Genomic DNA, 20,639 nt, shown 5'->3' with positions numbered 1-20,639 from the left:
AGCTGTGAGTCCAGAATGACTCCCTGGCTGCACACCTGGTCCTTCAAGGGCACAGTTATCCCTTTCAGGACCAGGGAGTCCTCCACACCTGCCCGCCTCCTGTCCCCCACAAACAGTACTTCTGTCTTGTCAGGATTCAACCATTTGTTTTCCGCCTTTTGTGAATAATAATAATACAGCCCCTTTAGTGTATTTGTTGTCATTGTTACACACCTCCACAATCGCTGAGCGGTGAGAGACTCCAGGAGCTCCAGGCACTTGCCCAGGACTTTGCTTCATTGCAATGAAGGCCAGCAGAGACTGTGGTGTCTTTAATATATATGCAGTTTTATTTACATATATATCCCCCCTGAGTACAAGGTGGTGGCACTTCAGATCTTGCATTGACACTCAGCAGATCTTGCTTCTCCAGCAAGCTTTGGATCCGGCACAGAGCAAGCGGGTCTCTGCTTCTGCTGCTTCCAGCTTACCTCCAACTCAGCTCCCACACAACTCAGGTAATAATAATAATAATAATAATAATAATAATAATAATAATAATAATAATAAATACCCCACCCATCTGGCTGGGCTTCCCCAGCCAGTCTGGGCGGCTTCCAACAGAATATTAAAACCACAATAAAACACCAAATATATATAAAAAAATTCCCTAAACAGGGCTGCCTTAAGATGTCTTCTAAAAGTCAGATAGTTGTTTATTTCCTTGACATCTGCTGGGAGGGCGTTTCACAGGGCGGGCACCACTACCGAGAAGGCCCTCTTCCTGGTTCCCTGTAACTTCACTTCTTGCAGGGAGGGAACCGCCAGAAGCCCTCGGAGCTGGACCTCAGTGTCCCGGCTGAACGATGGATCTCAAGGTGGATCTCAAGGAACCCCCCCCCCTCATTTTTTAATCCTCACAACAACCCTGTGAGGTAGAGGTTAGGCTGGGAGTCAGTGACTGGCCCCCAATGTCACACCCAGCGGGCCTCACAGCCGAGTGGGGATTAGAACCCAGGTCTCTCCCAGGTCCTAGTCCGACACATTAAGGCCACACCATGGCTCTGGGGTCTCTTGCTGGGTCTGAATCTGTTTGGAGGCCGTGTGTTTGCAGGATCAGGTCTAAAGGAGTTTCCCTGACATATTAAATTGTGTTGCATCGCACTGGTTTATTCTCAGTTTCCAATTCTTTTTATTTATTTATTTTAAAAAATAACACCTGCTTTCGGAGGGTTTGACCCCAAATGGAATAATATACAGCGAAATACAGATACCTTCGCAATAACAACAGGAATGGATAATACCGTGGAACCTCAGTTTACAACCACCTCTGTTTATGAACGCCTCCATTTACGAACGCTGCGGACCCGGAAGTGTTTACATCTGGGTTTTGCGGCGTCGGATGCGCAGATCGCTTCTGCACAGCTCGCGCATGTGCAGAAGCGCTCTATCGGCGCTTCGCGCCCGCGAAAAAGCGTGCCTTCGGGGAGCGAATGCCCCTGTTTACGAACACCTCCATGGAACGGATTGCGTTGGTAAACCGAGGTTCCACTGTAATAGCAATAACTGTCGTTTGAAGGCAAGTCTCTCTGGGGCCCAGATCCAACGTTCCTACTCTCTTGGTGTCAAATGGGGCTTGCACAGGAAAACCTTTTTTGCAGTTTGTGCCTTCGCGTATAAAAAGAAAGCAGATGCCAGATCCATACTGTAAAGAACAGCTATTTTTAAAATAATATAATTCATTTGCTGTTTTTCCCCCATAAAAGAGATTATGAAGAAGAATAGCAGCCAAGTAAGAATGTAAATCAGATGCAAGAAGAACATTTAGAGAATATATATATATATGCACATTTTTAAAAAAATCCTATATTTTTGTTTTTATCACAACCCAAATTGGAGAGTAATTTACGGAAAGTGCTTGTCTGTGTGTGCTGCTCCCAAAGCTCGGTAATTTGAATTTTAACTGCTCAGTAGGATCATTAAGGCTATTATGTTTGTTTCCCAAAGAGTATAAAGAATTCTGAGTGACTACTTGAAAAACAAAGGGGTGGGGAGAAGAAAGATGAAATTCATTAAAATGCCTCTCACACTCTTTGAACTGAATAACACCTGAGCCGTTTCAGGATATCACCCTATGTGGGCACTTGGCTCCCTCTGCAGGTATTGATCAAATAAATTGCTTAGGGGTGAATTTGGGAGAACTGGGCACTTTTGTTTTGCCGGTGTCAGAAAGTTTTTTTAAAAAGGTAAAAAATGTAAGGTAAAGGACCCCTGGATGGTTAAGTCCAGTCAAAGGCGACTACGGGGTTGTGACGCTCGTCTCGCATTCAGGCCAAGGGAGCCAGCGTTTGTCCACAGACAGCTTTCTGGGTCATGTGGCCAGCAGGACTAAACCGCTACTGGCGCACGAAGGACCGTGACGGAAACCAGAACGCATGGAAACGCCGTTTACCTTCCCGCCACAGCAGTACCTATTTATCACCTTGCACGGGCATGCTTTCGAACTGCTAGGTTGGCAGGAGCTGGGACAGAACAACAGGAGCTCACTCCATCACAGGGATTCAAACCCTTGACCTTCTGAACGGCAAGCCCAAGAGGCTCAGTGGTTTAGACCACAGCATCACCCGAAGTAAAAGTTGTTGTTGTTTAGTCGTTTAGTCGTGTCCGACTCTTCGTGACCCCATGGACCATAGCACGCCAGGCACTCCTGTCTTGCACTGCCTCCCGCAGTTTGGTCAAACTCATGTTCGTAGCTTCGAGAACACTGTCCAACCATCTTGTCCTCTGTCGTCCCCTTCTCCTTGTGCCCTCCATCTTTCCCAACATCAGGGGCTTTTCCAGGGAGTCTTCTCTTCTCATGAGGTGGCCAAAGTCTTGGAGTCTCAGCTTCAGGATCTGTCCTTCCAGTGAGCACTCAGGGCTGATTTCCTTAAGAATGGATAGGTTTGATCTTCTTGCAGTCCATGGGACTCTCAAGAGTCTCCTCCAGCACCATAATTCAAAAGCATCAATTCTTCGGCGATCAGCCTTCTTTATGGTCCAGCTCTCACTTCCATACATCACTACTGGGAAAACCATAGCTTTAACTATACGGATATGCCTGTTGTCTTTGTCCATGGAGTTTTCTTGGCAGGGATACTGGAGTGGCTTGCCAGTTCCTTCTCCAGGTGGATCACGTTTAGTCAAAACTCTCCACTATGACCTGTCCATCTTGGGTGGCCCTGCATGGCATAGCTCATAGCTTCTCTGAGTTATTCAAGCCCCTTCGCCACGACAAGGCATTGATCCATGAAGTAAAAGTAACCACAGCCAAGAGTTGGGGGCCCTAAAAACCCAGCAGAGCTTCCTGCCAGAACTGGATATGCCATTCAAAGCAAGCAGGGGCAGCCAGTTGCATGATCATCTTCTCTGCTATGATACTTCTGAAGAAGTGTGCATGCACACGAAAGCTCATACCAAAATAAAAACTTAGTTGGTCTTTAAGGTGCTACTGAAGGATTTTTTTTATTTTACTTCGATCCAGACCAACACGGCTACCTACCTGTAACCATCTGCTATGATGCTCAGACTGAAGAGCGAGTTCCGAAATGTCGTGCTTTATACGGTCTCATGGGCTGGGATTGGTTCCCTGCAGAGTCAGCTGACAGGATGTCCTGGGAGAGTGGTACTGCAGCCTAGGTGGCGCTCTCGAAGCACGGTGCCGAATTTGCCAAGCCGGCCGCGGAAACGGGGTGCTGGCAATGCAGGGAGGTCATAAGGTGGACTCAAGGAGAAGCTCTTTGCACCTGCCCTCTGTCCAGGGAAGACAGGAAGGTGGGCGTTTGGTTCTGACAGCCCGTAAAATGTGGGCCCATCTAAGAGGTTCAGTGCAGGAGTAGCTGAGCCAGCGCAAACGGGAACTGGGAAACACCTGGAGGAAGGCGGATCAGCTCCGAAACCTTAAGGCTCCTTCGTCAGCAGGAAGGAGAAACTTATTTGGTGTTCCATGTAGTGGGGAAAATATTATTCCTGCCAGCTCTTCTGCATCAGAAAACAAGGAGGATGTAAACTTTTCACATATGCTACAACCGTGGCAAGGATGCTACTGGCACAGAGATGGAAAAGCTATAAAATACCAACCAAAGGAGAATGGCAAGAAAAACTGATGGAATACACCAAAATGGCAAAACTAACTGAAAGACCTCAAAATAAGGACAAAAATAATCCTTTAAGAAAGACTGGGAACCATTTTCGGCCTATTTACAGAATCAATGCAAAGAATTGGACTCCTAAGTAGGTTTTGAATAATCATTTACAATTAGCAAAAAAAAAAAAAATTAGAATTTATAAGCTAAAATATAAAAAAGGAGTGAAAAAGGAATTATGCAGGAAAGGATATTATTTTGAAATATACCAGAAAAGGAGGCTGAGGGAAATCCGGGGGGAATGGGGGAATTTTGGAATTGTGAATTATGTTATTTGTTATGATGTAATATTGGGGGGAAATGGTAAACTTGATAAAAATTAAATTAAAAAACAGCAAAGAGAACGTTTGCCTTTTGCAAAGGGCAGAGTTGGTCGAGTTAAGGAGAACAGCAGGTGTACCTGTGGCGTGGGCTGAGAGGGAATTGCCGGCCTGGAAGGACACCATAAGAAAGGCAGACAAAGGAAACCGCATGGTGGACATTCCAGCATAGATCGAGGGCGAGAGAGGCTTTTTGCAGGTGCAGGAGCAACTTACCATCCAAGGCAGAGGGATGACCTTGACTGCGGAATCTCAAGGCTAGAAAAGTCATCCTCCCCTCCAGAGAATAATGGATGGAGGGTAATGAGATGGAGCCGTTTGCAAACCGAGCTCCGTGCGGTTTGGGTGAGCTGTTTGTGGCACCTGCCAAAGCAGAGACCCAAAAGATGCTGCGTCCCTCTTTTCGCGCGATGTTCTAGCACAGCGGCTGAAAGTCCCAGCTCCAACCCCTGCCCTGCCCTCATAGATCCCTCGTCCTCTTTGCCCTTGCGGCTGGGAGAGGACCCTCTGGAGTGGGAAAACAGCTGCAGGGGAGAGGGTTAAGCAGCCCACTGCCCCTCTCCCACTTAAAATCACCCGGGGGCTGTTTTGCAGTGTAAAAACCCCAGTAACTGCTTACCTGCCTGCCATTGTAGCTTCTAGTATATCTGCTTTCATTTGCTGGTGGAAATTCACAGAGCTGCTCAGACGGAAGCAGGGTCTCCGGTGCCAGCCAGGCCACAGTTTCCCCTTTGTAATTTGGAAAATGAAGCTTTTGCCTTGTCATCCCTTTTTTTTGTACTTTATTAATTTTTAATTCCGTTAAGTGTTTGTGGATGGGGAAATGCAATGGCTGTAAGTGAGATCTGTTATTCCATTTCTGTCCTCCTCTTTGCAAGGGGCAAAATATCAATAACAATAAAGGAGTTGTTAGCCATACTGAATGCTGAAAAGGTCTGTGGATGTGCAGGATAATAAATGTGCTATTTGTGTGACTGTGGGTGTTTTTTTGCCGTAAAGAGTCGCTCTCTACTTTGAATTACAAGCATCCTCATTTGCTGAAACTCTTAAGCTATATACATGCACATCTTTTTCTAAACTGGCAGTCAGGATATCACTTCATGCTCCTGCCTCTTCTTTCAGACTTTCCCTCTCTGTCACTTCATTTTTTAATTCTTTATTCTTTTTTAAACCCTTTTTATGGAGCCCTTACATCTGTTAATAAAAACTCTTAATTCATTCTGAACATTTTACAGCCACTCCAGATAAAAGTTTAATCAGATGGAATTATTGCCCTTCTAATATTCCCTTAACCTTTGCGTTCCAGATCCACACCGTATCACTTAAAATTTTAAACCCCTCTTTTACGGACTTAGCTTTTTCTCTGCCCACTTTCCTCTCGGAGAAGTTTTTGGCTCCTGGAAAGTGCCCTGGCACACCCACGGGGTCTCGGGATACTAAACCCACGTTCCAACCAGGCCTCCTTTATGCCCCGTTAATTATCTTAATGGCGACATGCTGTTTTAAGAGACACCTTTATTAATCCCACTAAATCTCTTCTTTTTATTGTTGCTTAAACACTTTTTCCTATCCATTACGTAGATGTGTTTAAAGCAGGCTGTCTGCTGGAATGAATGGGTCCATAACTCCACACAAACTGCCCCGGCGCATTTCGATTTTGCGCCCTCGGCAGAAAGGGAGAGGGATGGAGCGGGGAGCGAATGGAGGTGAGGGTGGGGGAGATGATCTTCCGTTCTTTGCAGAGCATCCCTTTCCTCACAAGGCGAGGCTGCCATCAAATCTGGGTGGCGGAGGCGATGTGAGGAACAGGCTCCCCGCCGGAGCCACAAATCCTACCCCGCGGCTGCTAATGATATGTTAAATTATGGCAACACAAAAGCCGTTTAAGCTCCTCATTTACTCCGTGCTTCAGCACCGTACATTTTGTTAGCTTTGGGCATTCTCCTCGCTCGTCTCCTTCGTACATTCCTAACGTCTTCATACGCCGTCGTTCGTACGGAATCGTAAGTCATTTGCAGCAAGGCCGGCCCCGCGATGTTTCCGCAAAGGATTTATTGGCACTCCACAAATAATTGTCGTTCAACTCGTAGGTTTCCGGGACTCGTAATTCAGGAGCTGGGAGATGGATCTGGCGGGAGGGTTGAACTAATATGGGGTGAATTTTTCCTTGGGGTTGATTGATCAGTCGAGTTAATATATTTATATTCCGCTTAATGCTTATAAGAGTCTCTAAGCAGCTTAGTTAAAGGGACCCCTGACCATTAGGTCCAGTCACGGACAACTCTGGGGTTGCAGCGCTCATCTCTCTTTACTGACCGAGGGAGCTGAAAAGGATCTAGGGATCTTGGTGGATCACAAGCTGAACATGAGTGATGCGGCAGCAAAAAACAGCTAATGCTATTCTAGGCTACATCAACAGAAGTATGGTGTGCAGGTTGAGGGAAATAATACTATCACTCTATTCTGCCTCGGTCAGACCACACTGTGTCCAATTCTGGGAGCCACAATTTAAGAAGGATATTGACAAATTGGAACATGTGCAGAGGAGGGCAACCAAGATGATCAAGGGTCTGGAAACGAAGCCTTACGAGGAGTGGTTGAAGGAGTTGGGTATGTTTAGCCTGGGAAAGAGGAGACAGAGGGGAGATATGAGAGCCATCTTCAAATATCTGAAGGGCTGTCACATGGAGCATGCTTGTTTTTTCCTGCTCTGGAGGGTAGAACTCGAACCCGTGGCTTCAAATTACAAGGAAGGAGATCCTGATCCAACATCAGAAAGAACTTTCTGGTAGTTAGAGCTGTTCGACAGTAGAATGGACTCGCTCGAGAGGTGGTGAACTCTCCTTCCTTGGAGGTTTTTAAGCAGAGGTTGGATTGTCATCTGCCATGGATGCTTTAGCTGAGATTCCTGCATTGCAGGGGGTTGGTCTAGATGACCCTTGGATCCCTTCCAACTCTACAGTTCTATGACTGTGTTCCCCAGTTCAGTCTGCGTCATCCCAGGTAGGAGCGGGAGAATTTCCCTCCCTGAAGCCTTGGAGAGCTTCTGCCAGTCAGTGTAGACAATCCTAATCTAGAGATAAGAGAGTTTCCTGTGCCTCTCATAGGCTGTGTTTACTTTTCCCACCCTTCTTGCTTCTTCCCACTTTCTTCATCTTGTAAAATAATAGTAATCGTGTTTTCAAGATTAATATAAACAGATTCCAACAGTATGTGTTCTCTCCATAGCTGCCAAGTTATCCCTTTTTTAAGGGATTTTCCCTTATGCTGAATAGGCTTCCTCGCGAGAAAAGGGAAAACTTGGCAGCTATGGTTCTCTCTCTCTCTCTCTCTCTCTCTCTCTCTCTCTCTCTCTCTCTCTCTCTCTCTCTCTCTCTCTCTCTCTCTCTCTCTCTCTCTCCAGTGGGCAGATAAATATATTCCTCCTCCTGCAAAGGAACAATGATTAAATAATTCACGAGGTGCCGCAAACCCAGGAGTAATAAGCGCTCCATTATTTTCTTGGGTAAATTTCGAGATCCCAAAGGAGCTCATTGGTCCACCTTTCTGTCTGATGCTCAATAATTTTCTCCAACTGGTCCCTTGAGCCCGCCAGAGTCTTCTGCTGGTCCCCTCCCTCCTCACCCACCTCGAAATACCTTGCAGGTGTCAGGGGGGGAAAGAGGGAAATTCATGGACTTAATTTCCTCCAGTTCTTTTGCTCCAAAGGCTGATCCTGCCTTGCAATCGTATCCCTTATCTCTATGCATTCAAACTTGCCTGTGTGTGTATCTTTCCAACTCTTTTTCCGGCAAATAAATCCTCTGTGGTGGTCCAGTTGTGGTGATCCGGCATCCTTAACCCTTCCCTCCTTGTGCTTTTCCCTGCTCCAGATCTCTCCCCCAGCTCTTTTTCACTCCACCAGGGAAAAGAGGACTCTCCATATCTCCCACTCCCTATGGCGAAATGTATTTGGGGGAGATGCTTTTCAGCAGGGGAGGAAAATGCCTGGAAGCGAGGGAAAGTAAGCAGGCGGCTCTCACCTCACTCTCCTCGGCCTCGTTTGCTGCTTCTGAGGCTGCTTTTTCCATTTCCTAGAATCGTAGAATTGTAGAGATGGAAGGGGCCCAAGGGTCATCTAGTCCAACCCAATGCAATGCAGGAATCACAGCGAAGAAGATCGCTGACAGATGGCTGTCCAACCTCTGCTGAAAAACCTCCATGGAAGGAGAGACCACCATCTTTCGAGGGAGACCATTCCACTGTCAAACGGCTCTCACCGTCAGAAAGTTTTTCCTGATATTTAGTCGGAATCTCCTTTCTTGTCATCCCCTGGTTTGACAGCCAAGGTCACACAGCGAGCTTCAGAAATGGGCTGAATGGGGATTTGAACCCTGGTCTCCCAGGGTTCTAGTCTGACACGCTAACTATTATGTCACAGTGTTTGTGTTTGTTTTGTGTGTGTGTGATTTTAACACACACACACTCTCACACAATTGAGAAGAATCGCACAATGGAGGGTCCATACGCTTTGGCCTTCAAATCCAAAGTTGGTTTTCCACCGGAATTTAACATCAAAAGTGATTTGTTTATTTTTTGCAAGTATTTTAAGGTGAAGCAATCAAGGAATTTTAAGGAGCCTGAAACAGTTTCAACCAGACTGGTGCATTTATTGTGGAATGGGCAGTACAACGCCCCTTGGAATCCTATGGAGAGTTTTGTTGTTGTTTTGCGGCATCCCACAAAAAGTATTACAGATCTGAGAAAGGGGTGGGCTTCATTCAAAGCCAGGTACCCACATTCTCCTGCCCACTAACAATTAATCAGCTCATTAACCTAACATTAAAAAGTACGTAAAGGGATTAGACAAATGGATGGAGGACTGGGCTGTCACTGGATCCTAGCCAGGATGGCCCTGCTCTGCCTCCACAGTTCAAGGCACAGATGCTTCTGAATCTCAGTTGCTGGAGAGCACGGGAGGGGAGAGGGGTCTTGTGTTCAAATCCTGATTTCTGGCTTCCCCTTGGGGCGTCTGCTCAGCCCCTGTGAGAACAGGATGCTGGACCAGATGAACCGCTGGCCTGATCCAACGGGCTCTGCTGAAGTCCTTGCGTTTCTGTGACCAGGCTGCCTCCAGCCACGGTGAGCCCAAAATGTGAGCCTCCAGCCACGGTGAGCCCAGAATGCAAGATTTGTGCTTGCAACCCTAAGCCTGGAAACACGGGCACTTACTTTCAAGTAAGGACGTGTCCAATTGTGCTGCAGATCAACAGTCTCCCTCGCTTGGCAGAGCTGGTGGACTCTCCTCCCTTGGAGGTTGTCAAGCAGATGTTGGATGGCCGCCTGTCAAGGGATGCTTTAGCTGAGATTCCTGCATTGCAGAGGGTTGGGCTAGATGACCCTCGGGGTCCCTTCCAGCTCTATGATTCTATGTTCCTGGGTCCTACTGCTCAAATTGTGTGCTTCCCCTGGGGGTGTTTTGTTGGCCACTGCGAGAAGAGGATGCTGGACTAGGTAGGCCGCTGGCCTGATCCAAGAGGGTTCTTGCGTTTGTAAGTGAAGCGGATTGAGTTTCTCCTAAGTCCCTCCAAAAGCTTCAATATTCGGGTACCAGAGCCTTCTCGTTTCATGCAGAAGCAAAGACCCTGAGAGAGAGAGAGCCGCTGGTGGCTTTCCGCAAGAGATCTTCTTTTCCCCGCATTCATCCACCGACTTCTGCTTTGGCCATTATAATTTATAACCAGCAATTGGCGATTTTATCACCCAGCTAATAATAATAAAAGAGTCAAACGTAGACTGTGCTTGCTTCCACCTCTGAGGGTTTTTATGATCTTTTAACGAGCTTAATTAATCTGGCTGTCATTGTTGGAGCTGTGTTTTTCTCAGGGAGCGAAGGCCCTCTGCTGTTCCCAGACACAAAACTCCATCTCAGGCGTGCAGAGATTCAGGGATTAGAAGCGTCATCCCAGCCCCCCCAGCCCCCCGGCCCAACCCTGGTCTTCTGTGCCCTTCCCCCAGTAACAAACTGGGTGCTCTTGGGTCTTTAGCGAAAGGGAGTCCAGAGATAAAAGGACAACCATTACGAGGTCAGGGAAATCTTCCAGGATAAACCCGCACTGCCTGCGTGTTCCAGTAAGGCTGCATGAATGATCTGGGAGTGGTCAGATCATGCAAACCTTTGGTGCAGCGGTGTTTGGAATACTGAGTACAGTTCTGGTCGCCTCACCTTAAAAAGGAGAAAGAAGAGTTGGAAAGGGTTCAGGAAAGGGCAAACAAATTGATCCATGGGATGGAGCCACCCCCTTATGAAGGAAGGTTACAGCATTTGAAGCTCAACATCAAAAAAAACCAATATCATGGCCACTGGTCCCATCACCTCCTGGCAAATAGAAGGGGAAGAAATGGAGGCAGTGAGAGATTTTACTTTCCTGGGCTCCTTGATCACTGCAGATGGTGACAGCAGTCACGAAATTAAAAGATGCCTGCTTCTTGGGAGAAAAGCAATGACAAACCTAGACAGCATCTTAAAAAGCAGAGACATCACCTTGCCGACAAAGGTCCGTATAGTTAAAGCTATGGTTTTCCCAGTAGTGATGTATGGAAGTGAGAGCTGGACCATAAAGAAGGCTGATCGCCGAAGAACTGATGCTTTTGAATTATGATGCTGGAGGAGACTCTTGAGAGTCCCATGGACTGCAAGAAGATCAAACCTATCCATTCTGAAGGAAATCAGCCCTGAGTGTTCCCTGGAAGGACAGATCCTGAAGCTGAGGCTCCAATACTTTGGCCACCTCATGATAAGAGAAGACTCCCTGGAAAAGACCCTGATGTTGGGAAAGATTGAGGGCACTAGGAGAAGGGGACGACAGAGGACGAGATGGTTGGACAGTGTTCTTGAAGCTACGAACATGAGTTTGACCAAACTGCGGAAGGCAGTGCAAGACAGGAGTGCCTGGCGTGCTGTGGTCCATGGGGTCACGAAGAGTCGAACACGACTAAACGACTAAACAACAACAACAGCATTTGGGACCTTTTAGACTAGGGGAAAAGTGAGTAAGAGGCATCAAGATAGAAGTTTATAAAATGATGTGTGGCAGGAAGAATGTGGGTAGGAGAAAATTCTCATTCTCTCATAAGGATAGATCTAGCGGGCATCCAATGAAGCTGGGTGTTGGAAGAATCAGGACAGATAAAAGAACAGTCCTTCTTCAGGCTGTTTGTTGGCATCCATCTGTCTCGAGACACAATGGAATGCGCCTCCGGGGGTGAAGGCCAACAACCGCTGCTTGGCGTGCAAGCCCGGGCAGTGTGTCTGAGGTCCTGGGCTACCCAGGCGACAGGACCCCCTTCTCTGTCCCGCTGATGTAGTTAAACTGTGGAACTCACTCCCACAGGAGGCAGGGGATGCCAATAACCTGGATGGCTTTAAAAGAATTAGACAAAATCTTGGAGCTGTTGATGGCTACTAGCCCGGATGGCTGCTTTCAACCTCCATAGTTGGAGCCAGCATGGTGTAGTGGTTAAGAGCGGTGGACTCGTAATCTGGTGAACCGGGTTCGCTTCCCTGCTCCTCCAAATGCAGCTGCTGGGTGACCTTGGGCTAGTCACACTTCTCTGAAGTCTCTCAGCCCCACTCACCTCACAGAAGGTTTGTTGTGGGGAAGGAAGGGAAAGGAGAATGTTAGCCGCTTTGAGACTCCTTCGGGTAATGACAAAGCAGGATATCAAATCCAAACTCCTCCTCCTCTTCTTCTTCTTCTTCTTCTTCTTCTTCCTCCTCCTCCTCCTCCTCCTCCTCCTCCTCCTCCTCCTCCTCTGAATCCCAGTTGCTGGAGACCACAGGAGAGGAGAGTTGTTCTTGTGCTCAGATCACGCTTGCTGGTTTCCCACAAGCTGGTTTCCAGAACAGGATGTCAGACGAGACGTGTCATTGGCCTGATCCAGCAGGCCCTTCTTATGTTCGTAACCCCTTTGTTTTTAGCATCAATGCTGTCATTTCTTCATTTTGGTGGCAGCCGACTCTCTTGACCCTTCACAACTGAAAAGGATTCACATAGCATCTATCTCAGATTTATCTGCAAAATACTTCAAATCTCTGCGCATAACTGGTTGGTGGACTTTGGGGTCAGCCCACACGTGAGCCCATCAATGATGCTTCAAGTTGTCCCCCAAAGCCTCTGGGTGAACGTAACAGATATTGACTGCAGCAGCTGCTACAGTCACCCAGAGAGAGCGTCCTTCCAACCTTCTCCGCATTGTCACTCACTTATCCTCCAGCAGCATATGACTTCTTGCAGCAAGGAGACAGAGGATCAAAGAAATTGCAATAGAAAGAGGAACTGCTGTAACTAATCTGTACCTCTCTCTTGCTGAAATAGGAAGCCATAGGTAATTCAGTAATGGTCCTGAGTGGGTTTCTGGGAAAGGAGTTCCATTGGTGCCTGTAGCAGCTCTCAAAACCAGCGGCTGCCACAAGCACTTTCAGGCTTCTAGGCACATGTAGGTTTCTCATAGGATTCTGTGCAGAGTGGCCTTTTATCAAGGGGAGATTTTGCAGCTGGGAACAATTCATAGAATTGTAGGGATGGAAGGGACCCCTGGCAATGCAGGAATCTCAGCTAAAGCATCCGAGACAGGTGGCCACCCAATCTCAGCTTAAGAACCTCAAAGGAAGGAGAGTCCGCCATCTTCTGAGGGAGTCTGTTCCTCTGTCGAACAGCTCTTGCCGTCAGAAAGTCCTTCCTGATGTTTAGTCAGAATCTCCTTTCTTATACGTCTATGCCACTTTTCACTCACATGAGTCACAAAGCGGCTTACAGTCAATAAATAATAAAATAATAGCAGATCACAAATACAGTATAAATCATATAGAATACTTAACTAATCATCAGTAAAACAATTACATCAGTAAAACAACTGCAACTAATAAAACGCAATTAGCAAACAAAGGAATCAACGATATAAGCTAAACAGCACAACCGCAACGAAGGTCATATTATAAGATTCAGAAAGCATTGCAGAACTCATGCTCCATGAAAGATTACTCACAACGTTAACAAACCAGCCACCAAAAGACAAACTAAGCATTGTTGAATTAACACACACACACACACACACACACACACCACACTCCAAATCCCCATGACTCATAATCTTCCAACTCAGCTCATCAAAAGACACAGACTCAACCCTGTTCTGAAGGCAAGGCAGGTGGTAAATGCCATTGTTTGATGGCCAGCACAAAGTCTCATTCCCCTTGATCATCTTGGTTGCCCTTCCAGCTTTTCCATGCCCTTCTTAAAATGGGCTGCCCAGAACAGAATATAGGACTCCATGTGAGGTCTGAGCAAGGCAGAGCAGAGCGGGACTATTCCTCCCCTAGATTCAGACACACTGCTGCTGTGGATGCAGCCATCATTATTGTAATGTTTTGTAGGGAGGGAAGCGGGCTGCAAAGAGGCAGCGTCGTAACCACATATTTATGGCCATCGGCTATAATTTTATTGAGCAACACAAAGAGGAAAATGAAGCGAGAACCTGAGAGGGTTTCTGAGTGCCGCTTTTGTGCGAAGACACACCAGCTGCTGATAGATCTTCTTTTGCCCCGGAAAGAAATTGCTCACCCCCCAAATGGGCCGTGGAACGAGAAAGCATGAAGCGTGGAAGGGACGCTTTGGCCCAAATGGGTCAATTTCCTGCCATTTCCCCCCATAATTGCATGTAGAGCCTATAGCATTTAATATACCAGGCAGAGGCAGGAGAGAGAGAGAGAGAGAGAGAGAGAGAGAGAGAGAGAGAGAGAGAGAGAGAGAGAGAGAGTTTCCATTCTCCTCAGTCCTGTTATTTTTATTTTCTTTTACGGTTGGAGTTGAAATGGTTCCCAAGCTCAGCCCTGCCTTGCAGATCCACTCTTGCTGGCTGGCTAATAACCACCCATTTCCCGGCAAGTGTTTTTTATCTATTTATTTATTTCACCTGCATCAGAAGATTTACACCCCACCTGATAGTTTAAAAGCAAACAAAATGGAAAAGATAAAACGGAACAAAAACCCGAGGAACATTTGCAATAGTTTTGAAACGGACAGAAAGTTAAGAGACTGAAACGGCTGTTGTAGTCCTGGGATATCTCGTCTGGTAGAGCGCGAGACCCTTAATCCCAGGGCCGTGGGTTCTAGTTTGGGCAAAAGGTTCTTGATTTGCAGGGGGTTGGACTAAATGACCCCTGTAGTCCCCTTCCAACTCGACAATCTTATGACTCTACAAGGCTTCAATTGTTGCCTGCAGGCATTCCTCCTCCTTGTCAGTTTTCCCCTAGAGTCATTTTCCTTCGAGTGGTGTGCTCAGCCCTGGGTGGCTTTTCTGGAGAGCTTCTCCGTTCCCCGATGATCTTGCCCGCCCTCCAGAGATCGAAAAAGCCCAGCGCCAGAAGGCTATGCAAGCCTGCAGGCTGACTCTCGCTAGCCACCTCCCCGGCTGCCTGTCCCCAGCACATTGCCAAAATCTGGCTTGGCAGCCTCATTTTTTTCCACCGTGAAGAGGTGCAGAAATAGCCAAACTTCCCCAACTGCCCAGAGGCACTTTGGGAACCGGTTTGCGGTGAGGGGTAACTGGAGTTTAAATCTTAGGACGACCGCACATGTTTCCAGAAGCCGGATGATTAGCCGGAGCACAGTTTTATAGACTGTTTCTGGCTTCGGGGGCCTTGGTGTACTTTTCAAAACAAAGCCTAACAACAGAAATATCTTAGTTTGAGGTCTGGAACGTGTGTCTGGTAACTGCAGGAGTGGACAGGGGACCCAAGGGTCATCTCTTCGACTCTGACGCGCCCCACCCCGTGGAACAGGCCCAGGGCTGCAATGCCGGCACCTGTTTCCAAAGAAGCATAGAAAGGTGGAGTTGGAAGGGTCACCAAGGGTCATCTAGTCCACCCCCCCAGCAATGCAGGAATCGCAGGTATAGAATTCCTGGCAGATGGCCATCCAGACATCGCTTAAACACCCCCAACAAAGGAGAGCCCACAACCACCTTTTGTGGGAGTCTGTTCCGCTGTTGAACGGCTTTTACTGTCAGAAAGTTCTTCCTCAGGTTGAGTCAGAATCTCCTTTCTTGTAACTTGAAGCCATGGGTTCGAGTCCTACCCTCCAGAGCAGGAGAAAATGTGCTCTCTCTTCCATGGGACAGCCCTTCAGATATTTGAAGATGGCTCTCATATCTCCTCTCAAGTCTCCTCTTTTCCAGGCTAAACATACCCAGTTCCTTCAAGCGATCCTCATAAGGCTTGGTTTCCAGATCCTTAATCATTTCTTTTTTTAAAAAAAGTTTTTATTTATACTTTTCATGTTTATACATTCCATTAGTTTTACAATCAATTTTACATTTGAAAGTTTGATTTCCTTCCCCCTCTTTCTGCAGTTCCTTAAATTTATTTTTTAAATATCTTCTGCATATCCAAATTCATTTAATTTGCTCACTTAACCTACTTTAAATATATACTCTTATAAAACTGCAGGTTATTACAATAACCCTGCCAATGTTTTTTATCTGCTTGCAATTTATCTGTAAATATTCAATGAACCATTTCCATTCCTTTATATATAAAAAAGTTGGTTATCTTGATTCCTTATTCTTCCGGTAAGTTTCTGAATATTCCGTAAGTTTTTGTATCCATTCTTCCTTTGCTGGGACTTCTTCTTCTTCTTCTTTCCACTTTGAGGCAATTAGCATTCTTACTGCTGTAATAGCATATAATAAAAAAAATTCTATACAATTTAGGTAGTTCTGTCCCTATGATTCCCAAAAGAAAAGCTGCTGGTTTTTTCCACAAACTTTATTTTGAACATCTTTTTCAATTCACTGTATATCATTTCCCAGTAAGCTTTGAACCCTCTGCCCGCCTTACAGTTTCCCAGTATCCTCCTTATCCTTTCGAGCATGTGCAGAGTTGCCTTTCCCTCTCTCCAAAGGGACTCCAGCCAGCTCCCTCTCAGCCCTGGACTTGAGGTCGGGGCATCTTAATCTCCTGGCCTTGCGTGAGCCCCCAGGAAGGCAAAGAGCGTTTGACACAGAGGTGCGGCAGCTACATGCCATGGAGGCCGAGCAGGAAGCTAGCAACCGCTTGCCCTGAGCTGTGCGTACAGCTGTTAAGACGTTAGATCACAGCTTGACGCTCAGGAAGGCTTGCCATCAGAACACATTTACATCATGGAGGGATTAATTTGTCTATCCTGTCATCCTGGTGGGAGCAAAGCAAATTCCACAGCAAGGGCGATTCGCCTCCCTAGAAAGAGGAGGGGAACAACAGAATAAAAACAGAGACTGCTGTGGATCCAGAGCTGGGTGCAAGGACAGAAGAGGACTGAGCAATAAAGTCAAAAGGGTAAATTGCATTTATTTAAATCTATTTTTGGGACGCGGGTGGCGCTGTGGGTTAAACCACAGAGCCTAGGGCTTGCCGATCGGAAGGTCGGCGGTTCGAACGGGGTGAGCTCCTGTTGCTCGGTCCCAGCTCCTGCCAACCTAGCAGTTCGAAAGCACGTCAAAGTGCAAGTAGATAAATAGGGACCGCTCCAGCGGGAAGGTAAACGGCATTTCCGTGCGCTGCTCTGGTTCGCCAGAAGCGGCTTTGTCATGCTGGCCCTCGGAGCTGGACCTCGGTGTCTGGGCTGAACGATGGGGGTGGAGACGCTCCTTCAGGTATACTGGGCCAAGGCCGTTTAGGGCTTTAAAGGTCAGGGCCAACACTTTGAATGGTGCTTGGAAACGTATTGGGAGCCAATGCAGATATCTCAGGACCGGTGTTATGTGGTCTCGGCGGCCTTGTAGGCATTTTAAATACTTTTGTATGTGACTCTTTTTCTCGCGGTTCTATTTGTAAAATGCCTAATAAAGGTTTGATAGTCAGTCAGGTATCGGCGGCCACTCCCAGCCACCAGTCTAGCTGCCGCATTCTGGATTAGTTGCGGTTTCTGGGTCACCTTCAAAGGTAGCCCTACGTAGAGCATGTTGCAGTAGTCCAAGCAGGAGGTGTGCTGTTAAGCTTAAATCAGGACTGCACAAGTTGGGTGATTCCTCAAGCCCAGTGCAGCTTTGCCAGCTGTACATGACTGCCATCTGGAACCAGACAAACTCCCTGCCTGGAAATGGAGAAATGGTGGCATGCGGGAGTGCTCAGTTTTCTAGTCCTCGACAGGCCACAATGAACGGATTGGTTCAGCTTGGCCAATCACCAGTTGCAGAGGCCCATCGTGTCGGATGGTCAAGCGTGGCTGGCCATGTGCATCTCGACAGCCTCCCCTGTCCACCGGAGAGAGGAGCTCAGTGTCCTGTTTCTGATTAAAATGGAATGGCCACATTGCAAGAGGCTGGCACCGCAATGCAAAGCGGCTGTTACCATCGTGGGTGTGTGCAACACACGCTACATGTGTCTGGGGAAAAGAAAACCTTGAAATTAAAAACCAAGACACCTTTCAAACATGTAAAAGCAGCCACATTGTCCTTGCAGGCAACGATTTCAAGATTGCCAGGAGAAGGCAGTGTGGCGTAGTGGTTAGAGTGCCAGACTAGAACCTGGGAAACCAGGGTCCGCATTTCTTCTGAAACATGAAGCTCCCTGGGCATAGCCCGCCCCTGCCTCTCAGACTAGCCTACCTCACAGGGTTGTTGTGCGGATAAAAGAGGGGTAACTCTGCATGCTCCCTTGAGCTCTTTCGGGGAGAAGCGGGAAGTAAATGCAACAAGTAAATAAAAGAGGGCATGCCATGCCACTGCCACTTCTAGAAGCGAGGGGCCTGGGGAGATTTGCAGGCTTGGCGCGACTGACGGTCTCCGGCTGCCTTTTCTCTCCGCAGAGCACCCTGGAGCAGTGCAGTGTCTGTGCCAAGCCCATTATGGAGCGGATCCTGAGAGCCACCGGCAAGGCCTACCACCCTCACTGCTTCACCTGCGTGATCTGCCAGCGCAGCCTGGATGGGATTCCCTTCACTGTGGATGCTGGCGGAAACATCCACTGCATTGAGGATTTCCACAGGTGGCGGCGCTTCTCTTTGCCTCTTTTTCAGGGCTCGGGGAAGGGAAGCAGGAGAGGTTTGCGCTTGGGTTGGTGTTTAGGCCTTTTGTGGGCTAGACGTGGGAGGGACTGTATTATCTTACAGGTAGGTAGCCATGTTGGTCTGCCATAGTCAAAACAAAATGTAAAAATTCCTTCCAGTAGCACCTTAGAGACCCACCCTCTCACTATATATAAGTGTCTGGTGACTTCTGTTTCAGTGTATCTGAAGAAGTGTGCATGCACACAAAAGCTCATACCTATGACAAACATAGGGCTTGCCGATAGAAGGTCGGCGGTTCGAATCCCTGCAGCGGGGTGAGCTCCCGTTGCTCAGTCCCAGCTCCTGCCAACCTAGCAGTTCGAAAGCACGTCAAAGTGCAAGTAGATAAATAGGTACCGCTCCGGCGGGAAGGTAAACGGCGTTTCCACGTGCTGCTCTGGTTCGCCAGAAGCGGCTTAGTCATGCTGGCCACATGACCCAGAAGCTGTACGCCGGCTCCCTCGGCCAATAAAGCGAGATGAGCACCGCAACCCCAGAGTCATCTGCGTCTGGACCTAATTGTCAGGGGTCCCTTTACCTTTACCATTAAGGTGCCACTGGAATGAATTTTTTTATTTTGTTGCTATTATCTTATTATTGTGCTGCAAGTTTATTTCGGCTCGGCCAAAAGCATCCTTTTCAGCGCACCACCCGCCCATAACTTGCAGAACATCGAAACCTCGGGCGGCGATATTCTTTTTAAAAAAATTTGAAAAAAAATTATTTATTTTTTTAAAATAATTTTTTAATAGTTTTTAATTCTTTGCTCGAGCCCTGGACCCTCCAGCGTAAATGCTCAGATTCCACTCGGCTCGATGAGCAGAGCTTTCACAACAAACTTTCTCCGTTCCCTAGGAAATTCGCTCCCCGCTGCTCTGTCTGCAAAGAGCCCATCATGCCCGCGCAAGGCCAGGAGGAGACTGTCCGCATTGTGGCCTTGGACCGTGACTTCCATGTGGAGTGCTACCGCTGCGAGGTCAGTATCTTCTGTGCATGCAAAGGATGTCCTGTGCAGAGATCCGTGGCAGAGCATCTGCTTTTCCGGCAGGAGGTCCCAGGTCCTGCTTGAGTCCCAGCTTTGCATGTGATGCGGTCGCCGGGTTTCCCTAGAGCAGGGGTGGCCAACTCCCAAGAAACTGCAATCTACTAAAAACTGGCAGTGATCTACCCCCCTTTTTGGGGGGTTCAGGACAAAGTTGTTGAAATTTTTTTAGGAAGGAGGAAGGCCTATTTTGGGGGAGGGTTTGGGGTCAAAGTTTTTTTCAGGGAGGACGCAAAATGTTGAGCTTTTTAGGGGAGCCACAGTTGTTCAGCTTCTTTGGGGGGAGCCAATGATCTACCAGTGATCTACTGCAGACATCCTGTGATCTACCGGTAGATCACGATCTACCTGCTGGACATGCCTGCCCTAGAGATTCCCCTGATAACTGCACCAAATACCAAGGGGAGATCAATGCCCCTAGGCACATGTGGTTTCCTGCTATGTCCAAACCTCGTGTCCTGGCTTAATGCTGGTTTGTTTTGGTGTCGAATGCTCGCCTCTCTAGAGGAGCAAATCAGGTTATAGTAGTAGTAGTAGTAGTAGTAATAATAATAATAATAATAATAATAATAATAATAATAATTTTTTATTATTTACACCTTGCCCATCTGGCTGGGTTTCCCCAACCACTCTGGGCAGCTTCCAACAGGAGATTAAAAATACATGAAAACATCAGTCATTAAAAACTTCCCTAAACAGGGCCGCTTTCAGATGTCTTCTAAATGTCAGATAATAGCTTATTTCCTTCACATCTGATGGGAGGGCGTTCCACAGGGCGGGCGCCACCACCGAGAAGGCCCTCTGCCTGGTTCCCTGTAACATCACTTCTCACAGTGAGGGAACCGCCAGAAGGCCCTCGGAGCTGGACCTCAGTGTCCGGGCAGAGCGATGGGGGGTGGAGAAGCTCCTTCAAAACCCACGCTAGAATCCAACCCCATGGTTGCTTTGCTCATCTGCAGGACTGACCCTGGTTTGCTAAGTAAACCGTGGCTCACGCAAACCACAGCTTGATCTGTGCTCACAGCCAAGGCTGGTCACCTCTTCAGTA

General features: G+C 47.6%; 1 protein-coding gene across 5 annotated transcripts in view; it reads left to right on the top strand.

Moving 5' to 3' along the window:
* Positions 1-20,639, top strand: part of LPP (LIM domain containing preferred translocation partner in lipoma) — a 277,203-nt gene that overhangs the window by 244,333 nt on the left and 12,231 nt on the right. For all 5 annotated transcript variants that reach the window (XM_060274249.2, XM_060274252.2, XM_060274253.2 and 2 more), the window contains exons 9-10: positions 18,310-18,488; positions 19,405-19,525. In XM_060274249.2, the coding sequence (XP_060130232.2) occupies positions 18,310-18,488; positions 19,405-19,525 (300 nt within the window). The remainder of the gene's footprint in view (positions 1-18,309; positions 18,489-19,404; positions 19,526-20,639) is intronic.

This window comes from Zootoca vivipara, chromosome 5 (assembly GCF_965207765.1).
Source record: "Zootoca vivipara chromosome 5, rZooViv2.hap1.1, whole genome shotgun sequence".
NCBI lineage: Eukaryota > Metazoa > Chordata > Lepidosauria > Squamata > Lacertidae > Zootoca > Zootoca vivipara.
The sequence above is the reverse complement of the archived record's forward strand: the minus strand, read 5'-3'. Positions and strand labels throughout refer to the sequence as shown.